The sequence below is a fragment of the Rissa tridactyla genome, chromosome 1, assembly GCF_028500815.1.
Source record: "Rissa tridactyla isolate bRisTri1 chromosome 1, bRisTri1.patW.cur.20221130, whole genome shotgun sequence".
Lineage (NCBI taxonomy): Eukaryota > Metazoa > Chordata > Aves > Charadriiformes > Laridae > Rissa > Rissa tridactyla.
In genome coordinates this window covers 165269259-165296821 of record NC_071466.1, presented here as the reverse complement: position 1 = coordinate 165296821, position 27563 = coordinate 165269259, and the positions used below count along the sequence as shown (strand labels likewise).

The following is a 27563-nucleotide window of genomic DNA, read 5'->3' as shown; positions in this document are numbered from 1 at the left end:
TAGTCCAAAATAGAGAAGCTTTTAAGAATTGAAGTCTGATGCTTGGAAATAAGAATGAAAGCTTTAATACGCGCCCTACATGCTGATTCATGCTGTTGCAGCTACTCTTTATACCTAGAAGGTCATTTGCTCAATAACAATTGTAAAGCGACAACAGCAAGCACTTTACAAGTGTCTCTCCTTCCAACATCCACACATGGATACAAAAGCCACCCCCAATCTAATCAGCATGTGAGCACACAGGGTTCCAAGTCCAGTGCAAAGAATCTGTGGTGACACAACTCAAGTGCTCAGTCACAATATCTACATTGAACAGCCACTGAAGTATTTGTAGCATGGCATGCAGAATGAGCACTTGCCACTAGTTATCCTCCTTTTTTTTTTTTAAAATACCAGATTCCCTTCTCCCATCTTTGTTCTCTGACATCCCATCCCCAGCTACCAAAAAAGAGATGCAGTAATCTTACTGTTTGTTTGTGCAGTTTAGCCCACTCGAGGGCTCCCATGTACAGACCATCCAACTGTGCAATAATATAGCCAGCATGCCTCCAAAAGGGGTCATCCTTATTATTTCTGATTTGTTGTCTTGTCCATTGATCTTGTTTCCTGCAGAGGAACAAACAGGTTGGGATTTTCTTGGTTTTGTTTTAGGGTATAATCGATAATGCAGGGAAGGGACAAATGTATTATGACCCAGATGATTTAACCTTCCTAGTGTTTTGAGGCAAATCATGCTTTGGAAGTCCTGCAGACATGAGTGTTACATCCTCTGGGTGTAAATGTTCAGAACCATGCAACATACCCTACAGTAACATACCTCTACCAGACTTCAGTGTCAGAGTTGGAGTCCACCTCTGTGGGGGACTCTGCTACATCAGATCTAATGACCCCTTACCGTCAGTAAAGGGAAACAAGCATTTGATAGGTCAGATGAACCGTTCCCTTTTAAATGCTTATTTAAGGATGAAATAGACTGACTTTTGAAGAGCCTATTTCTCTCCCCTACATACAAGTGCAACAAAGGCATGCTGGGGAAAAGGTGGATGGCCAAACACAACCACGCTATGTGCCAAATCCAATCAAGAGGTTACTAGCCAAATAACCCAGGTTTAGAGCATGAGGCAACACAAAGCTAAACAAACCCTAGCGAAAGAGCAGCCAACATTATACGGATCTCCCAGAATTCCCTCCCTTTGCTGTGCTCAAAGTGCCACAGAAGAACCACAGTTGTCAGAATAAGTCTGGACCAGATTGCAGTTTCGTCCATCCTCCCGTATCTATCCATTATGTACGGCAGCTAAAAAAAAAGAGAGAATGAACCTGGCAAGGAAGCCAACTCTTCCAGCAGTCTATGGGTAACAAAACCAGCCAGATTTAGCTTTCTGGAAGTAACAAGATGCAAGAAGTATGTCAGAGATAACGAGGATATGGTCAGAGCATTCAGGGCTAAAGATTTTCAGGACAAGTGCTAGTGAGTAAAGCAGCGATGCAGGAGTCCAGGATACAGAAAAATGATACAAGGCCACCTACTATTCCCCTACCCTCCAACAATGCATCCTGGGGGACACAGCTGCTATGCTGAGTCATTCTGGAAAAACAAAACCTCATGCACATTGATATGGTAGCTAGCCCATTTTTCTCACAAGGACAGCTGAAGAACGACAGTAAGGTTTTTTCTGTTCTTTTTGGATAAGAATCAATCAACTTATACATGTGCACCAATAACAGAATTAGTCAGATATATAACATAAAGCTGAAAAAAACAGTTCCCAGAAATTACTAGAGTTTCGCAGAAGTATTTGTAATGGAAGAAAACATAAGTCTAGGGTGATTTAAATAAGCACTAATCACAGCTGGATTTCCCAGTACCTGGCCTGGTTCTTCTCCCACTTGTAGTTTCCCACAAGTGTAGCTGCATTATTTGAGCAGAGTTACTTTTGATTTATAAAACTAAAGAGAAAAGGGAATCGGGACTTTTGTGATTAGAACAGAATCTACGTCAGTAGTAGAACAGAGAAAATACTAACCTAACAGAGGAAAGAAAGGATACACAGTGCTAAAAAGATTAAGGTGCCAAGAGACCACACTGTTCAGCGTAACATTCAAAATATCCGCTTTTTAGAAAGGGATTTTGACTAGAATGACATCCAGAATTCATTGGCATTATCCACACCCCTTTCTATCAATGGTTTTAAACATTTCTTTGAAAGACTCAGAATTAGGTAAGGGCATAAGCCCTTCTTTATGTATGTTTAGAATTTCCGTCCCCCCATACAAACGGCATTCAGAGGAAAAAGCAGCATATATTTTCTTTAGCCCATAAGGAAGAGAATAAAAAACCCTTGAAAATTCTGTCACACTCCAATCCCAAGTCTTAAATAATTTATTTTCTAATAACTAAATACATACGCCATAAAATTCTGAACTCCACTTCGAACGGTGGGATTCTTAATTAACTGCGGATACATATTTGCAGCATGGTCATACATGTGCCTGAAAGAACAAGAGTAGCAGAAGTTATTCTTTTGCATCTTCCCTTCCTTTTGCTTACCAACCCATTGGTCAACAGAGCACTGATAAACAAGCACCACAGTCCACAAAGTAAACTCTTCCTAATCACAGGAATTACTTCATATCTTTAATGCATGACAAACAGCAAAGGTAACACAAATGGATTGTTGAAATTTAACTTAAAATAAGTGACCTTGGTAATACCTGCTCAAACTGTACATTAATTTAAATCACAACAAAAATAGTTTACTGGAGGGCTATTCTACTTGGAACAAAGAAAACACAAAGGTGAGAATATAATTTGCTAATTCAGTTCTAAGAGAGAATTTCAGTCTGAAATCTAGTAGGTTTTACTTACCGTTAACCTTGTTACTTCCTTACCAATTAAGCTAAATCTCTCCATTTTAAAACATGTATATGTTGATCATATGTGTTCCCACAGAGGCTCCCACTCAGGCCAGCCCTAAACAGATTCAGCTTTATGGAGATCAAAATTATTGTGATTTTCTTTGTTGAATTCAGTTAGCTGTTTCATCCCCATTAACTAATAGAAACAAAAATTGAAGGAGTCTTTGTGGTTGGTTGATTGGCTGTTTTTTGTTTGGTTTGTTGAAGTGAAGCATTTTAGATTTCAAGATGAAATCAACTGCCAAAAATTACTCAGGAGTCCAAAATTAAAGTCACCCTTTCATTTTAGGTCAAATGTAATCATCTGATTCAAACCAAAACAGAACTTTTGAATTTTCTTACTCTGTTAATTTCTTCTTCTATCATTTCATAATTTGGGTCAAACTTAAACTTTTTTTTCAGCAACTGAATAAAAAAAAAAAAGAGGATGGGAAAGGAATATCTAGTTCTAGGCAGAAATCAGCAGAAAATTATTTTGCTGAGGTCTGGAGTTGGTAGAACTACATCAGTCATGAGTAAAATTAGCTCCTACCAAGTGCTGAGAGAAAGAAAACAGAACAGATACCAGCCTCAAGGAAAAGTACATGCCAGCAGGACAGAATTCCCTGTATTAAAACTCATGAGGGTAACTTCCTCCTAGAGGGATGCAGACAGGAGCTCTTCCCAGTTTCCCTCAGGGCATAATTTGAGAATACAGCTAGAGATGACTGAATGGTTTGCTGATAATTAGAGAATCATCCATTGACCTTCTCCCCTCTTTTTCTGTCCCCTGCCCCATTCCCAGCTATTTAAGTACTCGATTGCATGACCCTGCTTGCTTATCTCAGCTCTGGTACCATTCTGGCTACCAAATCTAAACGTCAGTTTACACTCAGGCAAAACACTAATCCAGGGAAAAAAAGGGAATATATTTTTCTGGCAGTTTGTAGTATGAATTAGGTTGTTATGAAGACAGATAAGCCACAGAGGTGGTGCAAGAAGGAAGCTCTCTACTGTGTTTGTCAATGAACTGATGCATGAAAGGGCCTGATCAGTGCCAGGACAGACACAAGTTGGAGGTTTGGATCTGTGGAGGGATGTGCTAGGGCAAGAGAGGGGAGCATTCAGCAGCTTCACACCATTACACCTTTCATGAAACTGCAGCTATAGTATCAATTTTAGTTCTAGAGTTTCCTGTCTCCCACTTAACACACGACTACATGCCATAATCATAAACTACTTCTTGAAGAGGACAAGAAAGTTGAAGAAAGACAGATCAATAATCTCCACCCCTGCAGTCAGATAATTTGGCAAATAAAAGTCTGAAGTAATTTTAGGAAGCGAATTATAGCATAACATACTCCATACTACAAGTCAGAGCTCCTATGGCACTAGAGAGGAGGAGCAAATAGCACAAGACAGTCCATCTGGCAGACGGTCTTTTAGGTACGAGGAGAATAAAAACAGCCAGGATACTGCTTTAATCACTGCCTAGGCCAGGACAGATGATCAGGCTTCCAGATTCAACCATCAGCTCTACTCTCTTCAATTTGCACTCAAAGGTTATGCAACACAAGGCAGATTTTACACTAGTAGTATCTTTAAGCTATGATGACTGATGTAGCAACTGGGTTAGTTCAGAATCAGAGGACTGAAAACAGCTTCTTTAATGGCCTTCCTTCTTGTATATGCTAACAGAGGACACACGATTCCTGGAATCGGTTTGTCTTTTTTAAATGCCCAAGGTTGAGAATTTTTCCCCTAGCTGCCTTGTTGCTTTGGGGTTGTTTTTTTTTTTTTTTCTTTGCTTTAACAAAGCTTCTATGTGTGTGGCTTGCATGTTTTGTAAGGGCATTATCCTCTGAAGTAAATTGGATCATTATAGTAAGGTAAGGCTTTGCAACTGTATCTAAGGCCAAATACAAGGCAATTATAAAGCCGAGACAAGAATTCAAAGTCTAAAAACAGCAAAGCAGTGCCTCGGCTCTTCAAATTAGAGAGGAAGATGATAGGACTCAGGTCATCTGAGGTTATATCAGAAAAAAAAAAAGCATACAATTAACATTGCTTCCAATTTAAATACTGCTCTTAGGCACCTGGCATGCCCCAGTTGGAACTGATTAGAAGTATATGCTCAACGTCATGGACTTGGATGTGCTCTGCGATTCCCCAAGTAAAGTGAGGCCTCATTAACACCTCTGTTTGTAATGGGGGGAAGATAATTCATACCCAGGAAAACTGGAGCAAACATTTTTGGCTGGATGGTAGGACCAGACCTTACAGAGAGGTGAGACACTGGTGATAAAAATAAATGTCTGGTCTCCAGACACTAGAATTAGATTTATTCCACCCCTAACTATGTGTTTTCAAAATAGACAGCTACTATCTGAACCAGGTGCCAACACTAGAAAGATGAATCATGCTCTAGAAAAGGCCTGTGCTTCTACCCTCACTGGTAAACAGGTCTAACTTAGCTATTGCTTTTTCTACAACAGACCTATACAGCTAGAGCGGACCAGTAATCTAAGCTAAAACAATCCCAGCATGGCTTGGGCTGGTTTTGTTTTGTTTTTTTTTTTTTTTTTAAATTTGGTTGTCTTACATTCTGCTTAGGTTCCTACTAAGAAGAAAGCATACACTTTTAGGAGAGGTATTTCGTCCCTCTTTCACTTATATCATGAGGCCTAGCTGTGTCTACAAACCCTCCTTCATGCCCTAAGTGCAATGCAAAAATTAAGCTAGCTGAGAATCCCTGGAGATCTCCAAATTGTAGGCACTGTCAATCTGGAGCTCCTGCTCACCAGACAGCTTCTGCAGGAACCTGTACTTCAACTTGGGATCTGGCTTGCAACGTATTCCTCCCAATAAAGCATCACATCAGAGCTTTTCCTGGTAGGACTTCAGGGTTTCTGCAAGGAGCCACCTTGGGTCATTTCTACTTCATGGAGTCATTGCCACAAACAAATGCAAGACAGCTGGAGACCTTGGAGTTGTTCAGGCTACAGGTAGCGATGTGCTAGAGGGCACTTCAGTTACCAGGCATACCCAGTGTATTCACACTGGGAGGCTGTACCTGAGCCACCCAAGGTGGTGCTTGTCCAGGCAAGTGACACAAGCATCTTTGCTCTGGTAGCTAAGTGGCTGTTGGTGCTAATAAAGCACTCATCATGGCCAAACACATTGTTATACTCTTCCTTGGTGTTACCCAGTTTTTAAAAAGGAAGGTTGAACTGTGTGCCCTGATGTCTGCAAAAGCAGAACAAGAGTGTTTAGAGACACCCTCTCATAAAAGAAGTCACAGTGGTGTTAGAGAGCTTCCCTGAAGACAGTCTGAATGGGCCAGGAGGTCTGGTGAGAACAGTTATAGATTGGGAAAGACTGTTTCCCAGTTTTACTTCAGAAGACTTGCGCAATTGTCCCAAAGAAAGAACATCTGCCTGCATGTTAATTAGGATTCGGTGAATCTCCAGACAAGATAAAGAAGAAAAAATGGAGCTCTGAGAGCAATTTCAACATCTGTAAACTTAGTGAGTTCTTACTATTCCTGTGGTTCAGGAAATTGCAAACACACTGTGTAAGAGGATTCATTAGTTGCAGTTTGCTGAATAAAAAAAACCACCAAGGTCATACAGCTGAAGCCTGAAGTAATAGGTTTTCCATCTTCTCAAGGGTCAGGGGAGTAAATCACTAATTCATCTCTGCTCCTAAGCAGCATTTTCAATAGGTATTCTTAGCTTCAAAGAGAAGTCCTCTTTATTTGAGCTAGACCTGACAGAAAAAGCTTATATTCATAACCTCCAGTGAGAAATATGCTTCCACTACAGGTACAGGTGTACAGTGGGGCAAAGACATGGCCAAAACAGAAATTCAGATGGTATGTATAGTATTTGAAATGTGTTTTAATGATGGTAAGCATTTTCAGGTTTTGCACTGTCAAAGGATTTCTCAGTGGATTTCCTCAAAACGTTTCTTCAGAAAAGAAAGGCTTTGGCAGTTCTGGTTTTGCATCTTAACCTACTCTCACACTTAAACTCCTTTAAAACAGTTGAGTTTCCTAATTTGCTTGAAAGCCAAAGTCTCAAACCCTACTTTTACACTTTGATACAAACCCTCAACTTTGCTTCCACAGACTTAAAGATCTCTGTTCATTACTATTTCTCCTATACCCACTTCTCCACAAAGGGCCACTCAGTGCTGGAGATGGTAGCCCTACCATAACAACAGCTATGGCTAGGAACCAGCCTCAGAAAGCACCTGACCCAGACAAAGGCAAAAGCCTTGCGCAGAATAATTTGTGAGTACCTTCACTTCTGTGAATCTCCACAGAAAAAAACAAAGGGGAAAAACTCCCTCCTGTAAGCATAGACTTAAACATCAGATAAAGTCCCTGCAGACACTGTTTCACATTCAAACCATGTTTAAAGGAACAGGCATATACTTAAGTTTGTTTAAAAGACAGACAGGAAGACTGTTAAATCTACTGCGGAGGCAGAAGGGGAACAGGGTGTAGGTTGTTGCTACTAGAACATTACTTGCCATCTAATTGGGCTTAGCATGGATTGGGCTCTCTATGCAATATGACAAAGCTTAAGCATAACCACTTAGAGATGAGTAAATGTAGGTGAAGCCTTAGCGAAAAGATCTGTTGAGCAATACCCAATTTTAACAGTATTCTAAATGTAATGCTAGCATCCCTCAGATCCATACGTAGTTTACATAAACTAATGAATAGTGCATAACAGTAACCTCTCATGCCGAATAATTCAACAACATACATCCAGATCTCACGTACTTCATTTCCTTTCCTGCCTGGAGTACAGGTTGCACACTCAGAACTCTAGGATTCCTTTATTCTTTCCCTCAGACGTGTTTTGTGATTGACAAATATTACTTTATTCAGTTTTCTTTACGCTCTCCAGAGACCTAGCTGCCTCTCCAGGAAAGTCTACTTAGACAGTCACATTAACATATCACATGATCAGAGAACTATCCATAAGTCTTAACTGATCTTAAAATGTCTTACTAATTAAATTAGTATCATCTTGTCCAGCAGCCATATCTGACAATTGTTTCACAGACAGCCTTCCCCTGCTGGCCTGTTTAATGCAGCCTATCGGTATGTATTTTAGTGTTCTGGAAGCAGAGCTGGTGAAGTCAAATTCACGTCACTGCATATTTTACAATTATCTCCCAACTATTCCCCAGCCATGCATCAGAATTTGGGATTTTTTTCTTTTCCTATGACTAAGTTGATAGAGGAAAAGATGGAGCTTGTTCAGCAACAAGCCATGTATCATGTTCTTAGCTATATCACCAGCTATATCCTACCAGCGAGTATGTCATAGTGCCATTCTGTCTTCCCAACTTAGTCAAGGAAAGACTAGGGCTTGGTTTTGCACTTATTTCAGGGTGGTTTTTTTGTTTGTTTTTAAGAAAAAAAAAAAAAACTGCTCTGGATTCATAGTAAGTACAAAATGTCAGTTTTCATAGGTCTGCATTGCAGGAGAGATTCAGTCCTTCATCTTCTCTTCAAAGGGCTTTCAGGAGTACACTGGCCCTTCTAGACACACACCAGACCGCTTTCAGGCCTATCAGTATATCAGCATTATTATTTATTATTTTTTTTAATTTGTCCAAGAGAGACTAAACTCCCCATGCTGTGAAGTTTCAGTATCTGCTCCCCAGAAGTTTCTTGACAGTTTGGTGAAAAAGGTCCTTAAGCAAGCCCTGCCGCTCTTGCTAGCAACATGTCTCCCTGCCTGATCTGCTCTCAATTGTTTCATCTGCTGTTGGTCAGTCACCTAACTATAGGCTTGGGAGATAACTATTCTTTCTGCTACCCCTTTTGTTAATTATTTACAACATATGGCTTACACGCTTCCTTACACATACACTATGCTGTGATTATATTACTTAATCACTAATGTAGATACAGCACTCATCTATCTCACCAAGGTGTTAGGAGAGCCTGCAGGATGAGGAGAGGGCACATCTTTATCCCATAATGAATAAGCTATACTTCATACTTGCTACTAATTAAAAGAACAGCACACAACTGCAAAACGTATGGTTAGTTTAAATGGATTAGAATTAAGGGAAAAGAAAAAACAAACAAACAACTCACGAGTACAGAAATCCACTGGAAGTGTCATAAGTTGAGTTGCTTCCTGAGGTACTTACGGAGCTGTGAGATAGCCTTCCAAGAAGCCAGCTGCATACATGATGTCTTCATTGCTTAAGGTCTGACTGCCATAGCCTGCTCTGATCTCTAGAACTCCCCAACCTGTTGTCTGTATAGTGTTGTTGTAGAAACCATAGGCATCTCCACTTCTGTCCAGTATATTCTTGACCTGAAGTGTTTTTGCAGCTCTATTCCAGTACACAGTCGCATAGCGGATTTCTATGGTGGAGAAGAAAGGGGGCAAGGAAGACAAACAAACATGAGCAGGTATTTCCTATCCAATACTGAAGTGTCAAGACAATATTTTGGCAATTTTCTACTATGGAGAGCAACACTAATGTTGATGTACTGAGATGTGGCATGATAACTAACTGGAATTTTACCAAGACAAAAGCTTACAGCTACATATTCTCATGGTACTCCTCTGGAAATTACCTACAACTCTTTCAATGTAGAGCTCCAACACAGCTGAGTCTTGACAGAAAATTCAGAAAACATTTCCTTACCTGGCCCAGAAGAAAATCTATACAAATCTTATGGAAAGGAACTTTAGAACACAGCATGCCTTGGCAACTGCAAAGGATTATAAACTACTGTTGACTTGGTTTTCCATCTAAGGATTCAAAAGGCTGCAAGTTTCTAAACTGTCTTTCTGGGCTACTAATTCTGGAGGTGGCATGACCCAACAGGAGCACTAGAATTCAATGGATCACAAGGTTAAAGACAAAAGCACCACAGGTACGCAGTCCTTTAAGACACACAATCGCTATCACCCAGCTGGAATAGAATCAATCCCCAGCGTGAAATGAAAGGGAAAGATGGGCACTAGACTGCTCACAGTTCTGCTTGGACTGCTGTTTAAGAAACATTCTTCATTAGTTGGGTTTTAATCCTGCTGAGCTGAAGAACAAACAGCAAGGCAAACTGCTTTCCAAAAAAAAAAAAAAAAAAACAAACCCCTATAACTGATTCAGCCTTCCCTAAAATGGGACCTGATTACATCAGATCTCTATTTGTGACTGATCAAATCACTACTACAGTACTGCAAGTGAAAAGAGTTCAAAAATCATGAGTCAGAGTTCCAAGAAGTATTTGAAAAGTTTTAAGGGCTAAACTCAAACACTTAAAACTACTGAGAAACCCGCAGTGTTTTTATTCCCCTGACCCTTCTCCAGCGTATGGCAACAAGTCCTGCCAGTTTATAGCAAGAAATTACAGTTTGGTTACTACTCCTCAAAACAATTCATTTTGTGTATCATGCCCGTAACAGCTGCAAAATTCTGGATGATCTTACACAAAATACTTAGTATGCATGCTATGATAATGGCACCGTTAGAAAAGCAATATAATGCCAGCACAATACCTAATGATCTTCAAAAAGCTTTAAGTAAAACATTTGTGATTAAGCAGCTAGTTTGAATTCAAATTAAGTGCACCAAATTTATTCAGTACTCTAAAACATAACATAAAGCTTTTTTATGAAGAGCCATGACATATTTGAATAAAAAAAGCAAAAACATTTTCCAAGAACTAAACTCTTTCTCCAACTAATCACTTTTTGACATAGCAGTTACTTGGTTGCTCTAAGCCAGTTGTTTTCAGTTTACCAGACTGTTAAATAATCTGTGTCATTCAACAGTCGGAAAGCTGTTCTCTCCTAGTGTTCCAATATGAATAGCTAAAATTGTTTCTTATAGAGAATCACAGAACGGCTGAGGTTGGAAGGGACCTCTGGAGGTCATTTTGTCCAACGCCCCTGCTCAAGCAGAGTCACCTAAAGCCAACTGCCTGGGATTCATATCCAGATGGCTTTTGAGTATTTCCAAGAATGGAGATTTCACAACCTCTCTAGGCTACCGGTGACAGTGCTCATTCACCCTCATAGCAGAAAAGTGCCTCCTGATGCCCAGAGGAAATCTCTAGTGTTTTAGTTTATGCCCATTGCCTCTGGTCCTATCCCTGGGCACCACTGAAAAGAGCCTGGATCCGCCTTCCTTACACTCTCAAGTATTTGTACACATTGATGAGATTCCCCCTTGCACCTTCTCTGCTCCAGGTGGAGCAGTCCCAGCTTTCCCAGCCATTCCTCACCTGAGAGATGCTCCAGTCCCTTAATCACCTTTGTAGCCCTTTGCCACACTCTTTCCAGTAGTTACAGATCTCTCTTGTACTGGGGAGCCCAGAACTGGACGCAGCACTCCAGGCATGGCCTTACCAGTGCTAAGGAGAAGGAGAGGATCACCTCCCTCAGCCTGCTGGCAACACTTCTCCTGATGCAGCTCAGGAGACAGTTACCCTTTTTCGCTATAATGGCACACTGCTGGCTCATGTTTCCAAACAGTCATCCCTCAGCATATATTGGTAGAGGAGGCTATTCCTCCCCGGGAGCAGGACTTCGTATTTCCCTTGGTTAAACTGCACGAGGTTCCTGTCAGCCCATTTCTCCAGCCTATTGAGGTCTCTCTGAATGGCAGCACAGCCCTCTGGTGCATTAGCCACTCCTCCCGGTTTTGCAACATCAGCAAACTTGCTGAGGGTACACTCTGCCCCATCACCCAGATCATTAAGGAAGATGATGAACAGTATCGACTGCCAGCATACACCACTAGTTACTGGCCTCCAGCTAGACTTTGTACCACTATGCAGTATGTCAGTCTTCATAATGTAATAGAGACACTTCTCATGCACGCAGGAAGAGTGCTAGCAAGAACAGGATTTTAGTAGTGAAGGAACTGTGTTGTTGGTTTTTTTCCCCTCCATTCTGTGAACAGAAGTTTTTACATGAATCTACTTAGAGATGAAGTCATTTCAGGGACTTGGAACATAGTGTTTAAAAAACATGTTTTTTCTCTGCTAGGTACTGAAGCTATTTAAAGGACCAAGATGTGACATACCTCGGATAACTCTTCAAGCAGTTATAATCTTAGTTTTCTGTTGTCACTTTAACTATCTGATAGTAATACATGCAGTAATTGCTACTTCAGGCTAAGGGTAAAAATGGCAATCACTCAGACTGAAAACCTATAAGAAGAGCGGGATGATAAGGGTCATCACTGAAGAGAGCCAAAGGCCATCTTACAAAGCTGAAGCTTACGTAAGCAAAGAGGTCAGGGAAAGGGAGGTCCTGTGAAGAAGTGGTGCAAGGGGTCGGTGCAGAAGACAACTAGCCTGTCCAGCAGCAAAGGTGAAGGCTGATTCCAACCACGAAGCCCACTGAGAGGCAGAGGAGAGACAGGCCGCGTATATGCCCAGTACACAAAGCCAGCTGAGAAATGGGTAAAAAGAACAAGAACAGAGTAGGGCAAAAGATCTTCTTCCCATCTCTTCAGTAGACTGTGGAAAGGTGGTGAGTAGTGAAGAGGAACCAGGGCAGCTGGCTATTGTTACTAGTGCCCACAGACAAAAAAGGTATCTCAAATAAGCTTTCTTCTGCCTAAAGCAAAATAGCCATTGCTTTTTTAAATTTTTTTTTTTTTTTTTTTAAAAAGAAGGCTGATGCCAGTGCCAGACAGACTGATCTGACATGGATATTCTAACACGGCAGGCTGTGTTTCTTTGTTTTATGCTCTGCCAGAGCATGAACATACAGAGCTATTTTCAAAAGTCAGAACAAACTTTAAAATTACCCTTGGAGTTTGCCCTGCCCCAACTTCACTATATGACAAATTTAAACTGAAGAAAACCAGGGCTAGAAGAGGATGGGAGAGAAGGGGAAAACATTAAATTACAGGATAATTTGTAGCAAAGCTGGAGAGGCCTTTAGAGGAATAGCATCAAGGTAGCTGTGACAGATGTGACTTAATGATGCTGGAAAAGACCATTTCCCATTACTGATTATCCCCCCCCACCCCCCAACTCATTCACTCGTCCCATTTCACATCATTAATTTTTATGTCAGTTCCTGCAAATCTAATTGCCCTGGTCTATAGTATTAAAATACCAATATATGAAATTGCTATGTTTATTTCAAGGAACACATATATAATCATACTTTCTAAATTGTAATAATTATTGTAAGTCTTTATCTTGCTACAAATGGAGTTTAAACTACAAGCTTATAAACATGCTTAAAATACGCTTACACTACAATATAATCAAAGCATTTGCTATCACCCAGTCTGTTACAATTTTAATCTGCATTCATCTAAACTAACAGCACTACCTTTGCCAAGAAAACCACCTAGAACTGAAGTATAATGTGGAATATAAATATACAAGAAGCAACTGCATGTTTCCAAACAATCTCAGATGTGTCCTGCAACAACAGGAACCTTCCCCTCAAATAATGCTGGTATTTTTATATTTATTTTTGGAGGGTGAGGCAGGGGCCCCAGCATCTCTTATCCCAGCAGTTGTATTGGTAACTTCTTACCTATGAACCTAATGCAACATCTCCACGAATCTACAAATCATCCTTTTATCATCAAAGTTAGACTTCTCAGTGTGTACATGAGAATCCTGACAAGTATTTCAGCCTATTGCCTGTTCTCGGGCAGAAGAACAGAAAAGACTGATAATCTATGGCTATTCCATAACAGTACTGCTTAGAATAACCTAAATATCAAGCCAAAGCACACTGTTTACTGCGATGAATGACTCAAAATCCCTGGGGATAGGGTAGGTCAGTGGAGTCACCATTCCCCTCTGCACAATCAGCCAGCCAGGAAAACTGCACAGCACCAGCGATGCACAGTTCCACCACAACCACCAGTGCACTGTACAGTGGGAGACAGAAGCGGAGAAGTGCAATGACAAAACAAGCCTGGAAATAAACAAGTGTTCCCTCTCCTTTCTGCAGTCAGTAGGGACTGGGAGGAACCTTTCCTCAAACAGCCTCTTTTAAAGATACATCTTCTGCCAAATAAAAGATCCAAAAATAGGATCTAGGATATAGCTGGGAGAGTGATGAACTTCTTCAACAAGTGAGAAGTATCTACTTTTTGACAAGATTATACCCTAAATAATGGAAAAATGAAGATATTTCAGCCGTGGTTAGGAGGTGGTGGTAGTCACCTTGGTTTTCAGGCTGTTTTGCCAAATCTCTTCTCTGCCTTTTTGGCTCAATATAGCCATTACCAAGGTTATGTTAAAAGTGGAGCTTGTCTTTTATTTGGTGGCAGTGGAAGAGTGGAAATACATACACCTTCATGAGAATATACAGAAAGCAATTAAAGGAAATACTAAGTGAAAGGACTGAGGCAAGACAAAAAAAAAAGAAATCGGATGCTGAAGAGGACATGAAAGAATAGCAGTAACTTGTAATGAAAGAACAGAATTGACAGAGAAAAAATAAGGAAGAAAAATGAAGAGCAGTACAGTGAAATGTTCCAAAACCATCCAACAAACACACTATTTGATAACTGCCACTAATAATTACTAAATGAAGAACACCTACAAAAATAACACCTGACATGTCTTAAGAACACCAGTAAAATTTGTTTGGCAATATGCAACAGCTGCTTTTCCTTATGCTTTCCCAGCCATAAGTTGTTTTTAAAACATACGTGTATCTAGACAGGCTACTGGACTTTCTAACTAGAGAAATTAACACAACTCCCTTTTCCTTGCAGATGAAAGAGCTACAAGGTTTGGGAGTGAGAATCAATATTCATATTTTTCCTTGGTCTGAGAAAAAAAACACTAACTCAGAAGCAACGAAGCACCAGTTAGGTTGCATGTAACAAGCCAAATTAAGTTAACAACTGTGAGCATCTCCTAGTAAAAGGAAAGCCACTTGCTTCCTTAACTACTAATTTTTAATCTCTATTTTACATGCTTACTTTTAGCTATGGCTTTTCACAGGTGAAGCCTTTTTTTGTAAAGGTGTTCAGATGTACTTAATAGATTCCACCTATACACTTTCCACTAAATAAGGAAACTATTTCTTTACTGTTTCACTGAGAACTAGTTTTGCACAACTTCGGAACACAAAAAAACCTAGCACAAAGTTGCACATCTCCTGGTTTTAGTATGCCCTCTCCTACAGCTAATGTTCAGTAGTAAAGATTATATTAGCACAGTATAGGATTTAAATATTTCAGGTCAACCTTAATAAGGAGCATTTGACATCTCTGTTCAATTTCGTAATTTGATAGACATTGTCCTATTTCCCCAATAAAAAATTTAGAACCATCCTTTTAACTGTTTAAAGAGGTTGTATACCTCTAAAGTACAATTGAGATTTCTACATACAGTTATGATTGGAATCCATTACAAAATGAATGTTAAGTACTTCAGGACTTCTTTAGAGATTAGCTTAAACCACACAAGAACTTAACACGAAACCCAGTAACTTCCAATTAAAGGAGTAAATGCCTTCTTGTTCTGCTTGGATATAAGCTATTTGTGTTTTCTGTTCTACCGGCCTTAATTCATCCTATTTCCTCATACATTTCAGGTCTAAGTAATTTTTCAATTTGCCTCTAACAAGCCTGTCATTCTTTGAAGCCTAATCCCCTGATTTGTGCTTACATGAGAGAGATGCAATATTCAAATGTGAGCTATAAATTAAGAGTTTGACTCTTGTATGGTTCTCATGCTCACAAGGATACTTACTAGTAAAGCTTAGCTGATGCAGAAAACTTGCCAAAATAGTTACAGGTCCCCAGTGTAGGTCATCCACAGAGGTAACAAAAATAATAATTTCACAAGTAGCTTCACTAATCTCTTAGTCCCTAAATTTAAGTCATTTTTAACAGAGAACATTCTCTAGAAATAGTTTCCAAACAGTATGGTGAAGAATCTTCAAGGTGTTCAAAATGCTAAAGAACAATGAACCAATTTAAAAGAAAAAATTAAAAAAATCTAGACCATTCACAGTGCTGAAGGCCAAGTTTACTCCATTAAATAGCCTAAAGGCATTTCTATTTGCTACTTAGTAGTTTTCTACCAGTACTTCAATTGTGATGTGAGGAATGAGCCAGGTATTAGCTGAAACTACTTTATACCCTAAACTACTTTTCACTCCCCTCTGCATGATTCATGGTTGGTTGACCCTTCCTTCAGTCATGCTAATATAATACTAAAAGCTTTTGCCAATTTGGGTGAGGTTTGAAAAGTAGGTCTCCAAGATGAGGTAGGACTGTTGGCAAAATGAGACGCTTATAATATTTTGGACATTAAAACAACTGTTACCTTAATTTCTCCTTGTTTTGTGGCAATTAGTAAATTAACTAGGAATTTCCTAGAAGATAAGCACTGAATCCAGCCGTTAAGATCTTCAGTATTCATTGAAAGCAGCAGAAGAGGAAGATACTCTCCTGCTGAGATTTGCTCCCCAACAACCCTAGTATATTTGTACACCACTACAAACGGTAACCAGAATTCACTAACGGACATTCTGCTCTAAACAGCTGCTGTCCATCCCTAACTTTTAGTGATCCCCCAGAGGCAGCTTCACCTTCACATACTCCACACTTGCTCAGCACCTCTTAAATTCCCTCCTTTAGTGACTCCTTTCCCCATCCTTCCAGTTGCTGGTAAAGCCATTTCATACTTTGAAATTAAAAAAAAGAAACTAATCCTATGTTCATACCTCACTGGCATGTCTGTTCTAGCAGACAGTTAGCTACCACATTGTGTCCACAGGTGCAACGTTTCTCAAACATGCCAAGCAGAAATTCAATTTTTAAGCAGGAAGCCAAGATTCTATGGAAAACCGTGAAGCTCGCCAAATGTGCCATTATGGCATTTGGCCAATTTTGCTTGCACGCAAATCTGACTCTGAAGTTGCAACAAGAACAAAGCTCTAAAATCAAGAGACATAAAACTATAGCAGTCAACAGAGGAAGATCAAAAGTGTTACAAAAGTTTCACTTCTTGAATTACCCTATTGGGGGGCTTACAACTTTGCCAGAAAAAGTTTGTTATGCAAATATACCATGAAAACCAACGGTGAGCACAAAATTAGCGTGAAGTGGTGTTTGTACCAGAGAGAAAAAGTTCAAAAAGTTAATCAGATATTGGGAAGTCACTTAACTCTAACAGCAACGCAAGTTTATCTACTCAGAAGATATCAGATCATACATAGGTACAAGTCGATGACACAGGCGATGACCTATACCCAGAAACTAGCACTAAAACTCTGCTAAAGATGCCAAGTGGCAGCATGCTGTAAGGCCACAGCACCAAAACGAAGCATCCATCCTAAATTATTCCCATGCACGCATACTACGTTAAAACCCAGCACTGCTGGGCGCTCAAGGCAGCTTCCCACCTGTTAAATCCTTAGGTTCCCCTCGCCCGTTCCGGGAAGGGGAAAGCTGTTTTTAAAGCACGAAGGAATGAGGTGACAGCACTTAACACCCACGAAGCACCAGGGCCGAGCCCGCCCGGGCCGGCGGGCCATGAGCTGCTCTGGGACCAAGCCCATGAGGCAGCCGGGACCCACCGCGGCCATAAGGGTCCCACCGGGGGTTGGAGGGGCTTAACCGGCGCCACGGCGCTGCCGGGGGACGAGTCCCCTCGCCGCCTCCACGGCGGCATGAGGGACCTTTCCCTTCCCCCCGGTGCCAGCCGGGGAGAAGGCGCAGCGAAGAGCTGCTGCCCAAGGGGAGGCGCGGAGCCCGGCAGATCCCCCGGGGCGGGCCCGGGCGAGACGCGCTGTCCTCTCCGGAGCCGCGGCAAAGCCCCGAGCCGGGCTCCGCCGGCGGGACAACCCCTCCCGGTCGCCTGGCACCCCCGGGGCTGGGGGCAGCCCCGCTGTCTCACTCCCTTCCTTCCCGCCCTCCGGGGGAAGACACCCCCCACCGCCCCCTCAGGGCCGGCCTCCCGCCGCCCTGCTCCCCTCACCTGCTCGGCCCCCCGCCGCCGCCCACAGGAGGACGAGCCAGCAGCAGCACACGCCGCCGCCGAGCCGAGCCATGCCGCTGCTCCCCCGCGCCTCCTCTGGGCACCGGGAGGCGGCGGGACTTTATAATAAAGTTCCCTTGCTCAGGGCAGGTCTCGCCGCTGCCCCCGCCTCCTCCGGCGCCCGCCCCGGCACCCCGTGCTGGGCCTGGCCCTCTCGGCCCCACACCGGCCGCCTTCACCCTTCTCGGGTCCGGGATGTGCCCTGGGGGAGGCCGGCAGCGGCGACGGAGCTTCGCACCCGAAGCGTCGCAGCAGAGGCCCCGAGGCGGCTGCCCCATCGCCTCACAGCCCGGCATGAGGGCGTGGTGGCAGGGAAAGGCATGAAGTCAAGCTGGGCGGCGAGCCCAGGGCCCTGGAAGCTTTTTTTGACCCTGGCACTTGTTTGGAGCCCCCCAAGGCCTGGCCACGATGTGGGGTTCGCTCCAGGCTGGGGTCGGGCCTTGCCGCCATGCTGTCATGAGGCAGTAGGGGGGAAGCCCCAGGCTGGCACTTGCTGGGCCGCAGGGCTTGCCAGGAAGGGTGATGAACCAAAAAGGGCGAAGGTTTATCAGGAAAGGCCCCCGTAAAGCAAGAGAAGTTGGGTGGTGTCTTACCAAACTGCAGATTTTACATCAGAGCAGCTTTTGGCCCTGTTGAGTGGAACAACCACTGTGCGTGTCCCAGAAGAAAAGCTGAGGGATGGCCCTTTTCTTAGGGTTTACAGATAGGGACAACTTCCCAAGGTGTCTTCCCCTGCCGCTGTGATTCAGATTATTTTGAGATGCTGCCTTTTCCATCAGTGTTGGCTTTTCTATCACTGTCCTAAACCAGCCGTTATTAGGACTTTGTGTTTCAGTAATTGTTTAAGATAGTTCAAATTTGATACTGGTGCCTGTAATAGCCTCATATAACGAGGTCACATGCCAACCAGTTCAGGCCAAATAGCAAGGCTTGGCCTCAAGCCCAGGGTAAGAGCACTATAACACTACTGCTGGCTGCAGGGATCCTTCCATACCCATCGCTGTTTTATTCTGGACTACTTTTCACTAAGAGATAAGGATAAAACACAGTGCTGTTACCTTTTCTTTTTTGCCTCCCCAGTGAAAAACAACTCTTAAATGTCTAATCGTGAATAGATGCTGCATTTGCTTTGGAGGAATATTTTCCAAAGGTTTTTCCATATGAGAAATTCAGCTCTGTCACATGCTGCTCTCAGTTTGACTGTGCTGGTGATGTAAAATACAAAATTATATTTTCCACAGAACTCCCCATATTAGATTACTATAGGGGAAAAAAAGTATGCAAAATCAGATCCTCTGTGCATAAGTGATGGACATGGCCAGGAATTGGAGGGACATGCTGGGATAGACAGCACAAATATACAATGCTGAAACAGGAGGGGAGTGTGAATGCATGATAAAAATGAGATGGAGACAAGGCGGGAGTCTGAATATGATCAAAGCTACAAAGCTTTTTTTGTGCATTTGGAAAGATTCACTTCCACATGCTCCCAGCCCAGGGATTCAGAGAATTTTTTTGGTGTGAGTTAAGTTCAAATGAATGGTGATGGTGCAGCCAAAATCCTTTCCACTCGGAGAACAAAAAATATATCTCACACTAGGTTTTTAATATAACATTTCACTGCTTAGAAAAAAAACAGGAGATGTGTATGACTGGACCTTCAGTGACAGATTTCTGATGGCAGAGGGCTCTTTGATCTATCATTTGATAACCAGATGCAATGGTAAGACATTGAATCTAAGACAGATTCAATTCAGAAACCAGGAGCAAATTTTGAAAAAGTGTAGTCAAAATTTATTTTATTGTGATGTATGGGTGACAGATATGTGCAGGGACAGAACCATGTAGAAAACAAACCTACCAGAAAATGGGTCCATCGACTCATTGCTAAGGTAACTATTCATCTTCAAAGAATTATATGAAATTTATAATCTGAAGAATGCAGGAATGAGAAGGTCTACTGAAAACTAAATTAATTGTCTCAATCAGTGTCAGCAGACATTCGCTCTAAAATAATTTGCATCTCAGAGGTGTCAAGAATGGAACCCATAAAATTCCTATTTAAAAATAGAGTTAGGACACTTCAAAGATCAGAGCAACTCTGCTTAAGATAGTAGTTGTAGTGGGTTTCTTCAGGCCTGAGGAGTCCAACGCTTGACACTGCATTACAGCTGCGCTTGCTGAGCGTATCAGATACAGCAACCAGAACAGTCCGATGGTGCCAAAAAGCACAGCAGTCGCACCCAAGAATGCAGACATAGAGACGAAGCTTGTTGATTGGCACCACAGGGAAAGAAACAGCAGACTTTATACTTTTTTACTCTACTGGTAGTCTTTTTAATACATACCAGTTTTAGAATACCAGACATATTTTTCTATCCTTATCCTGATGAACACTTCCATTAGGACACAGTCCGAAGAAGTAATGGTATGGTATTAGTGTCAGCCCAAATTTAAGATTGGTTACGCACAACCTGAAAGCTGTGGCTATTGGTTACGTGCTATCTGCTATTTCTGTCTATCTTGTGGTCCTGGGTGTAGGAATTTGCATTCATTAGGCAAGAGTAGAAGGCCTACAGCACCTCTTGATTTAATTTTTCCAGGAATCTTTGCACTTGAGGTCTGTCTGTTTACACCTAGGTTGTTCTTTGTGTGTGTGTGTTCTTACAAAGCCAGGTTAGATTGATAAAAAAAAAACATAGGTAACTGGCTTGCCCTTTTTAACATTTTTTGGTTGTTTACTTGGACAAAAATGCTGTTCAAAACAATAAAAGAATGATTTTGCACCAAGTTTTATGGTTTGAATACTGACCGATATCTAACAATGGTGAAAGAAGTAGCTCTCCTTGGAAAGCCACCAATGTACAAGAGGCCTTTGCAAAAATTTCACTCACTCGTTGTTATTTCTGTGTGTGAATGCTGATATTCTTTTACGTGTATCACCTGTGCTTTGGTTGCTTTTTAAAGCTGTTTATAAATGTCATGGTGTCAGTTAGTGAGCAAGTCATTTCAGTATAACCTGAGTTCTGCCTCGTTGTGTAACTTCATCCAAAAGTTGAATTGAAAGTTTCTGAGGTTTAAGAAATTTAGATAAGTTTGTTTCCTTCATTTCTGTTGCACTTCTGGTTTGGGAACAGAAGCAGAAGTGGAGAAAAGATATGAAAGTGTCTGTTTTTGCAAGATTTCCAGTTTCATTTTGCAGCCCCAAGAGATTCAGATAAGCTTTAGAAACCATACAACTTCTGGAGTAATCTCCCAACGTAAATAACAAAAGTGTTTTCTCTTGAACAAACTCAACCTGATTAAACAAAACATGTGAGACACAGGGGAAAACAACAGAAGAAGCAAAATGGCAAGATATCCAGGATTTACATATGATATCTTTAATGTTATTTTCAAATATATTATAGCAAATCTTTCTTCAAATAAAAATTACAAATTAAACACAACATTTTAAAATCAGGAAAAATTAAGGCTTTGCTGTGAATATTTTCAGAATTGGATTATTGAACAGGCTATCACATTTAAAAAACAAACCAAACCCAAAAACCTCCTGTTTTTCCAGACCAAGTGCAGATATTTTCATTTACCTCAAATCAGGCTGCACGTGTCCGACTGAAGTCATCCGACAATTTCGACATTACAGTGAAGAGAGGTTTGATTTACTGATAGCAGGTCGGATGGTAGAAAGGATGCTTGAAAAGGTATTTTCTTTCTCCTCTAGCTGAGAGTATAAGCCTCCAACCTTCACATGAAGTACTCCAGAGAGTTGCTGCAGCTTTTTCAGTCACGCTAGACATCCAGTTTTAAAGATATGTGACAGATTTCTCTGTGCTGGCCAGTTGCAGGTATTCCAGGGTACCTGATCGGTAGCTAGCTACCCGTGAAAGCTCCCGTGTCTTAAACCCTTCGCTTTCCCTTTTCTGAAGAGTATTTGTTATCATCTCTGCTAAGTCATCATGTAACCGCTGCTGATTCTCCCTGAAAGTGACAGAATGGAAAAAAATTCAGTGATTCACGTGTTTTCAGTGATCCCCAGATCCCCAGTGGTTTTTAAACATTTCTGTCCAACATTTGTCTTCATGACATTCACACACTACTGATAGAAAGTGTGGGCAGAACCAAATTCAGCTTCTGGATTTGGGAATAGAATTCAGGATTTACATGTGATTTTTTTCAGATAGTGTGGCTCACTGTCTCTGCACAGGAGGTCTGTAGCTGTGTCATTATTGACCTTAAAAAATTTCAGCATCGTTTGCATCAAAAGGAGGACATGAATTAGATTAACTCCAAATCAAAGTAGATTCTAGCTCTCAACGCCATACTGGTGCCAGCACTTCCACTATTCAACTTCAGGTGGCCTTCAGTAACAGAGTTGCTACCTTTTCATAAATTTCTGCAGTCTGTCTGCTTTCTGCTGGAGTACCCCACACACGAGAATTTTAAGGGGCAATTTTATCAGTCACAGCCTATATAAGGAAGCAAAACCAAATGCATCACTGGACACAGTAATCCAGCTCAAGAGGTACTTTGAAGAGTTGAATAGAATTGCCAGTTCGATAATTCTGGTAGTCTCAATTGATCATATTAATTCAAAAAAAGGAGTTCTGAGTTTACAAAAGAGTAATTTCCTGCTCAGCCCAGAGACAAACAACTGTACTTTATGTAATTGCTTCAAGTTGTACTGAAACACTGTCATTTCAAAGCAGATGGCAGCAAATTCCCACTTAGTAGAAGAGTGACTGTACACAGGAGTTCAGAGCAGAAAGTGACGAACTTACACATGTAGTGATTTTGCAGGAAATAATGCAGTAGTCAATGCAGTAGTATGCAAAATACACATGAAATGAATGCAGACATTTATCCTGGCTTCAATTTTGCATGGTTTCTCAAAAGCTATACTTCCACTATTACTATATTGTATTCAGTACTGATGCAAAATGATAGCTCAGTTCCAGGACATCAACCTCATACTTTTTTCTTGATAACTTATCTCTTATGTATTAGAAAGTAAGCTTTTGTTCCATTTTTAAAGACTTTATGCCTGCGCAATATTACAGTAACTTTGTCTGCCTGTTCTGCAGAGTACTGCTCAAAATCCTCAAGTTTCATTCCTCCTACAAATTCCGCCACAAGAGCTTACAGGCATAACATGGTACTACAGAGAGCTGCACCTTCAGTTGCAGTTATCCTCTCACTGTACTGTCACACACAGGTGCCATTAGGACTAAAGTTTTGGGAATATGAATGTTTTTCATTTTTCTGTCCATCTCTTGCATTTATCACATCAGCAACTTGTGCTGTAAGTCTTATTCCCTTTCCAAGGAAATGAACCTGCTTAGCGCTTATATATACAAATAACCTTCATCATATGTATAATCCCATGTCATGAATATTTACATATGTTTATATACACATACGCTGTTAAGCCTCTAACTACTGAAGGCAAGTTGAGTGGTATAAAAAAACCACAAGTGTCAGGGAGGAATAGTGAAGGCTAAAGCACAAAGACTGGGAATTTCTCTTCCCTTTTCACATATAAAGACCATCTTACACAGAAGGAGGTGTTGGGAGATTGTATTTCTTGTCCTCAGTACCCATCAACCAGTAGGTAATCTCTGTTCCTCTACCCTAAATATGTATGACAAAGAAGAGAAAGCACAATTTAGGGATTAGAGTGCAATTTCCTGTAGTTAATTTACATAAATAATGCTGTATTGCACATTGCCGTGTTTGCCTTTGCTTATTTTCGGTAACTGTTGCTCACAAGAAAGGATTAAACATCAGATGTGAGAAGAAGAATAATGGGGGAGATGCAGCTGCACACTCATTCCCTTGTTCCATGACCTGAAACAGACGCCATGGGAGAGGTGAGACGTGCTGCCTGCCGACAGCTCCCAAGTACAGGCATCTGCCAACTGTAACAGACTGAAATAAATGCATTGGTAGACAGACAGACAGATATCGCACCATGAGAAAATTAACAATAGATTCAGCTTCTTTTCCATCTGATTAATTCACTCCACAATTTTCTGTTAGCAATGGTAGGTTCCATTTATTCTCCACATCTTTATGTTGCTTTAATTTGTGACTTAGGGAGCTCTTAATTGCCTGCCTTGTCTTTATAGAAGTGTCTTCAACCACTAGAGACTGTGATACCAATTGATCTGTAAACTTTGTTCCCCAGGGTACTCTCAGCTATATGATACTTTTACACTATTCCTCTTCTCTGTGTTCTTGCATGTAAAGGTTACCTTCAAGTACGTTTCTCCTCTCACTTCATACTGGAATCGGCAGTCTGTTCTTTTCAGGATGTTAATAGTGGAACCATTTACATGAATCCTTAAAGCTAAAAAATAAAGACACAACAAAAGCTCAGTCTGGAAATGTACCCCATAATCATAGTAAGTATATGTGAAAATTGGTGCCATAGCAGAACGCCCTCCAATTCCAATTACTATCAACATAAATTCTGAGAGTCAAATTAAATGAGAATCAATTACACCACTGTATGAAAAATCTGACTCCGCTACGTAGCATTGTATCTAGGAAGGAATACAGCCATTGATTATTTCCACTGTATCTAGGAAGGAATTCCTAGATACAGTGGAATTCCACTATATCCACTGTATCTAGGAAGGAATACAGCCATTTCCACTCACACTGAAATACAGGTGACCGTGGTATCTGTAGTATTTAGATGCCAAAAGGGAAAAGAATAATTGGGAGTGTCCTACACAGAGAATAGTCATGTGAAGACACTGCACAGAAGGAAGACAAACTGGCTCTTGGCACAGTTCCCTAATGGTGTAATTTAAGACATAATTGCTTCAACTTAAAATACACAGTCAGCATATTTACACAACAGAGCTGTAATGCAATTCTAGGTCAAACTAAACTCTACCATTCATAGAGTAAAATTAAATCCCAGACACATAAGTATCACATCTTCCACAGGAACTCAGCCAGCGAACCAGCCTGTGTACTCCCCGTTACCAGCACTGAAGCATGAACAACAAACAATTCTTCATTGCCCAGTGGGACAGTGAAACAATTGGTTATTGGATCAAATAGGGCTTCTTAATCTTTAAAGCTTTTTGCAAGCTGATAATAAGTTGTTTTCAGCTGAAAACAGACACTTCAATCACAAACTAAGCAATAGCCTTTGGTCCTGTTACACTGACAGCTAAAATTAAATCCTTACGCAAGCCTGTGGATTCCATCCGCGAAGCTGTGTTCACTGTATCTCCAAACAAACAGTAACGAGGCATTTTTATTCCAACCACACCAGCCGCACACGGACCTAGAAAGGGGATGCAGAGAATGCAAAAAAGCTGGATCAAGACACTATTTGTTTGGAAAGTGTCTCGCTGTTGCAGAGCAGTGCAGTACCTGCTGGAGCTCTGCATTCCTCACCAATGACAATACTCTGTACCTCACTTCCCAAAGTATCTGGTGGTCTCCCCTTCCACTCCAAACCAAGCCTAGCTCTGTTCATGTTGCATAATCCAATAAAAGCATAAAAAGGACATGGCCGCACAGTGTTAATTGTATTTAAACACACTTTTTGTGCAGAAAAAAGCCTACAGTTACAGTCTGTCAGTTTTGGAAGCAAGAGGAAAGAAAATAAGCTTCATTATGGAGGGGTGCATAGTGGTACCTCAAAGGGTTTCCCAGTGCCTCAGTTGCTTTCACCGATATGTTCCTCCCCTGGCAGCTGGTGTTCAGCTGGTTGTTGAAACAAACAAAAATGAAAAGATAAAATTTCCCAAAGTACTTGGGAGCTATCTACTTGAGCTATCTGCAGTTCCTCCTTGAGAAAAATTATTTTTATGGATTAATTAAAACATGAATTCCCACGTAGGCTTTTCAGAACTTTTGCCTCCAAAAGCATAAAATACAGGCCTGCATTTTGTGGCTAGGGAAGCATATCTGGCCATGGCTGATCTCCACTTTGGTCAGGAAGGAGCAGTCTGTAAAGGCTTATTTGATACAACTGGATTAATCATAACAGGAACAATGGCAGTTCTCTTTCTAGCTACTGACTTAAGCTATGAATGAATGGGTATGAGCTATTTCACCATGGGGGAGCAAACCAGTGGCTTATTTACTTCTGTTGCTCTTCCTCCAGGTACATTGTTTTCAACCTGGTTCTTCATGAGGAGAGCAGTTGCATATGATGTACTACCAGATCTTCTATGAATATCTATTCTGTTCAAAAACAAGGCAACAACATTGTCATTGTTGATGTAGCATTGCTGTGTACCGGAGTGAATTCCAATGCGAATCCAAACAGGCAGACCCGGCAGATGTCTCAGTTCAAAAGATCCCATGAAGCTGAGGATGTCCAGAGCCATCATGGAGATGTCTACAGCATGCCGGTTGCCATTCCTCTTTGGTAAACCACTCACCACCATGTAAGCATCACCAATCGTCTCCACCTGTGGAAACAAAATTAGAACTCGCTACCTGCAGACATGAGGTAATCTTGACCTGGTTTTCTCTCTTTTGTCTTTGCTTAGAAGGCAAATTCCAAATTTGTGTGTCCCTTGGTTGTTAACTGAGCAAAACTGCAGAGCTAATCACCTTGTAAACATCGTGATGGTCAAGAATGTGGTCAAAGTTCTTGTAGATATCATTCAGCATATCTACCACCTCCATAGGGGTGCTGTATTTGCACAGTGTGGTGAAGCCAACAATGTCACTGAAGTAGATAGTGACTTCTTCAAATAGCTCTGGCTCTACCAGGCCAGTCTCCTTCAAAGATTTTACTACTGGCCTGTGGAAACAGAGAAGGCAGGAAAACAGATGAGTAGTCTGTGTTTAATATTAAAGGTATTTTTTCATGCAACCCAACCACATAATTGCTTTCTGTGTAGGAAACATCAGATATTTTGCTGAAAACTGCCGCTGTAATCGCATTTTAGATGCTCATAATGCCTTTTAGCCAGGGACCTCAAAGCACTTAGTAATGTTAATTAATGCACTACAGCCTTACAAAATGCAAGTGTGTTAATAGCCATGAGGAAACTGAGGCACAGGAAACTGAGTTTCTTGGGTAAGGTCAGAAATAGAGATATTGAGTCAAATTTAAAACTGAAATTCTGAAACTTCTGACATGTAGACCTACATTCTACCCACACAATAAGTAAGAACAGACAAGTTTTTCAGTTTCCCCAGCGCAGGATTATTTTCATCCTGATAATTACATCACCTCATCCTGATTTCAGATGAGATGTCATAGCCTGATAATTTTATGGAACAAAAATTCAATACCATGACAGTCAACATCTATTCAGAGGGACCTTCATTTTCTTGCATTTCTAAATCCAGAAAAATATCTGTTCCTGGTAGATATATTAAAAAAGAATAACTGAAAGAGACCCAGAAAATTATAGGTGTTGCACAGTGCTGTGTTACGTCTACAATAAGACAATAATAGAGTGGTAGGAACAACAAAGAGTGGAAGAAAACATAGATTCCTTGTCACGTGGTCTACACAGCCAGATAATTTCAAATTTTCACCAAAACTGGATTGAACAGACACATTTTTTGTTATGATGAGTCATAAAATCAATACCCTGACTATTTAAATACCTTGGAAAATAGTAGTGACATACCAGGATAGTTTTAC

The 27563-nt window shown here is 41.1% G+C and overlaps 2 protein-coding genes across 6 annotated transcripts in view; both read right to left on the bottom strand.

Moving 5' to 3' along the window:
- The window catches only part of PLBD1 (phospholipase B domain containing 1), a 41987-nt gene extending 23859 nt beyond the window's left edge, over nt 1-18128 (bottom strand). The window contains exons 1-4 of one of the 3 annotated variants that reach the window (XM_054199242.1): nt 17870-18128; nt 9079-9298; nt 2410-2493; nt 468-606 (exon numbers count right to left, since the gene is read on the bottom strand). In XM_054199242.1, the coding sequence (XP_054055217.1) occupies nt 468-606; nt 2410-2493; nt 9079-9298; nt 17870-17942 (516 nt within the window). In that variant the 5' untranslated portion in view covers nt 17943-18128. Of the gene's footprint in view, nt 1-467; nt 607-1142; nt 1298-2409; nt 2494-9078; nt 9299-17869 lie in introns of those variants that run through there. The other 2 variants (XM_054199233.1, XM_054199253.1) reach the window with 2 other exon arrangements.
- A 3269-nt stretch (nt 18129-21397) lies between these two features.
- Nucleotides 21398-27563, bottom strand: part of GUCY2C (guanylate cyclase 2C) — a 43023-nt gene continuing 36857 nt past the window's right edge. For 2 of the 3 annotated variants that reach the window (XM_054211338.1, XM_054211352.1), the window contains 6 exons: nt 26516-26708; nt 26196-26370; nt 25134-25232; nt 24184-24278; nt 23484-23560; nt 21398-21910 (listed from right to left, as the gene is read on the bottom strand). In XM_054211338.1, coding sequence (XP_054067313.1) covers nt 21736-21910; nt 23484-23560; nt 24184-24278; nt 25134-25232; nt 26196-26370; nt 26516-26708 — 814 coding nt within the window. In that variant the 3' untranslated portion in view covers nt 21398-21735. Of the gene's footprint in view, nt 21911-23483; nt 23561-24183; nt 24279-25133; nt 25233-25321; nt 26371-26515; nt 26709-27563 lie in introns of those variants that run through there. The other variant, XR_008468002.1, reaches the window with a different exon arrangement.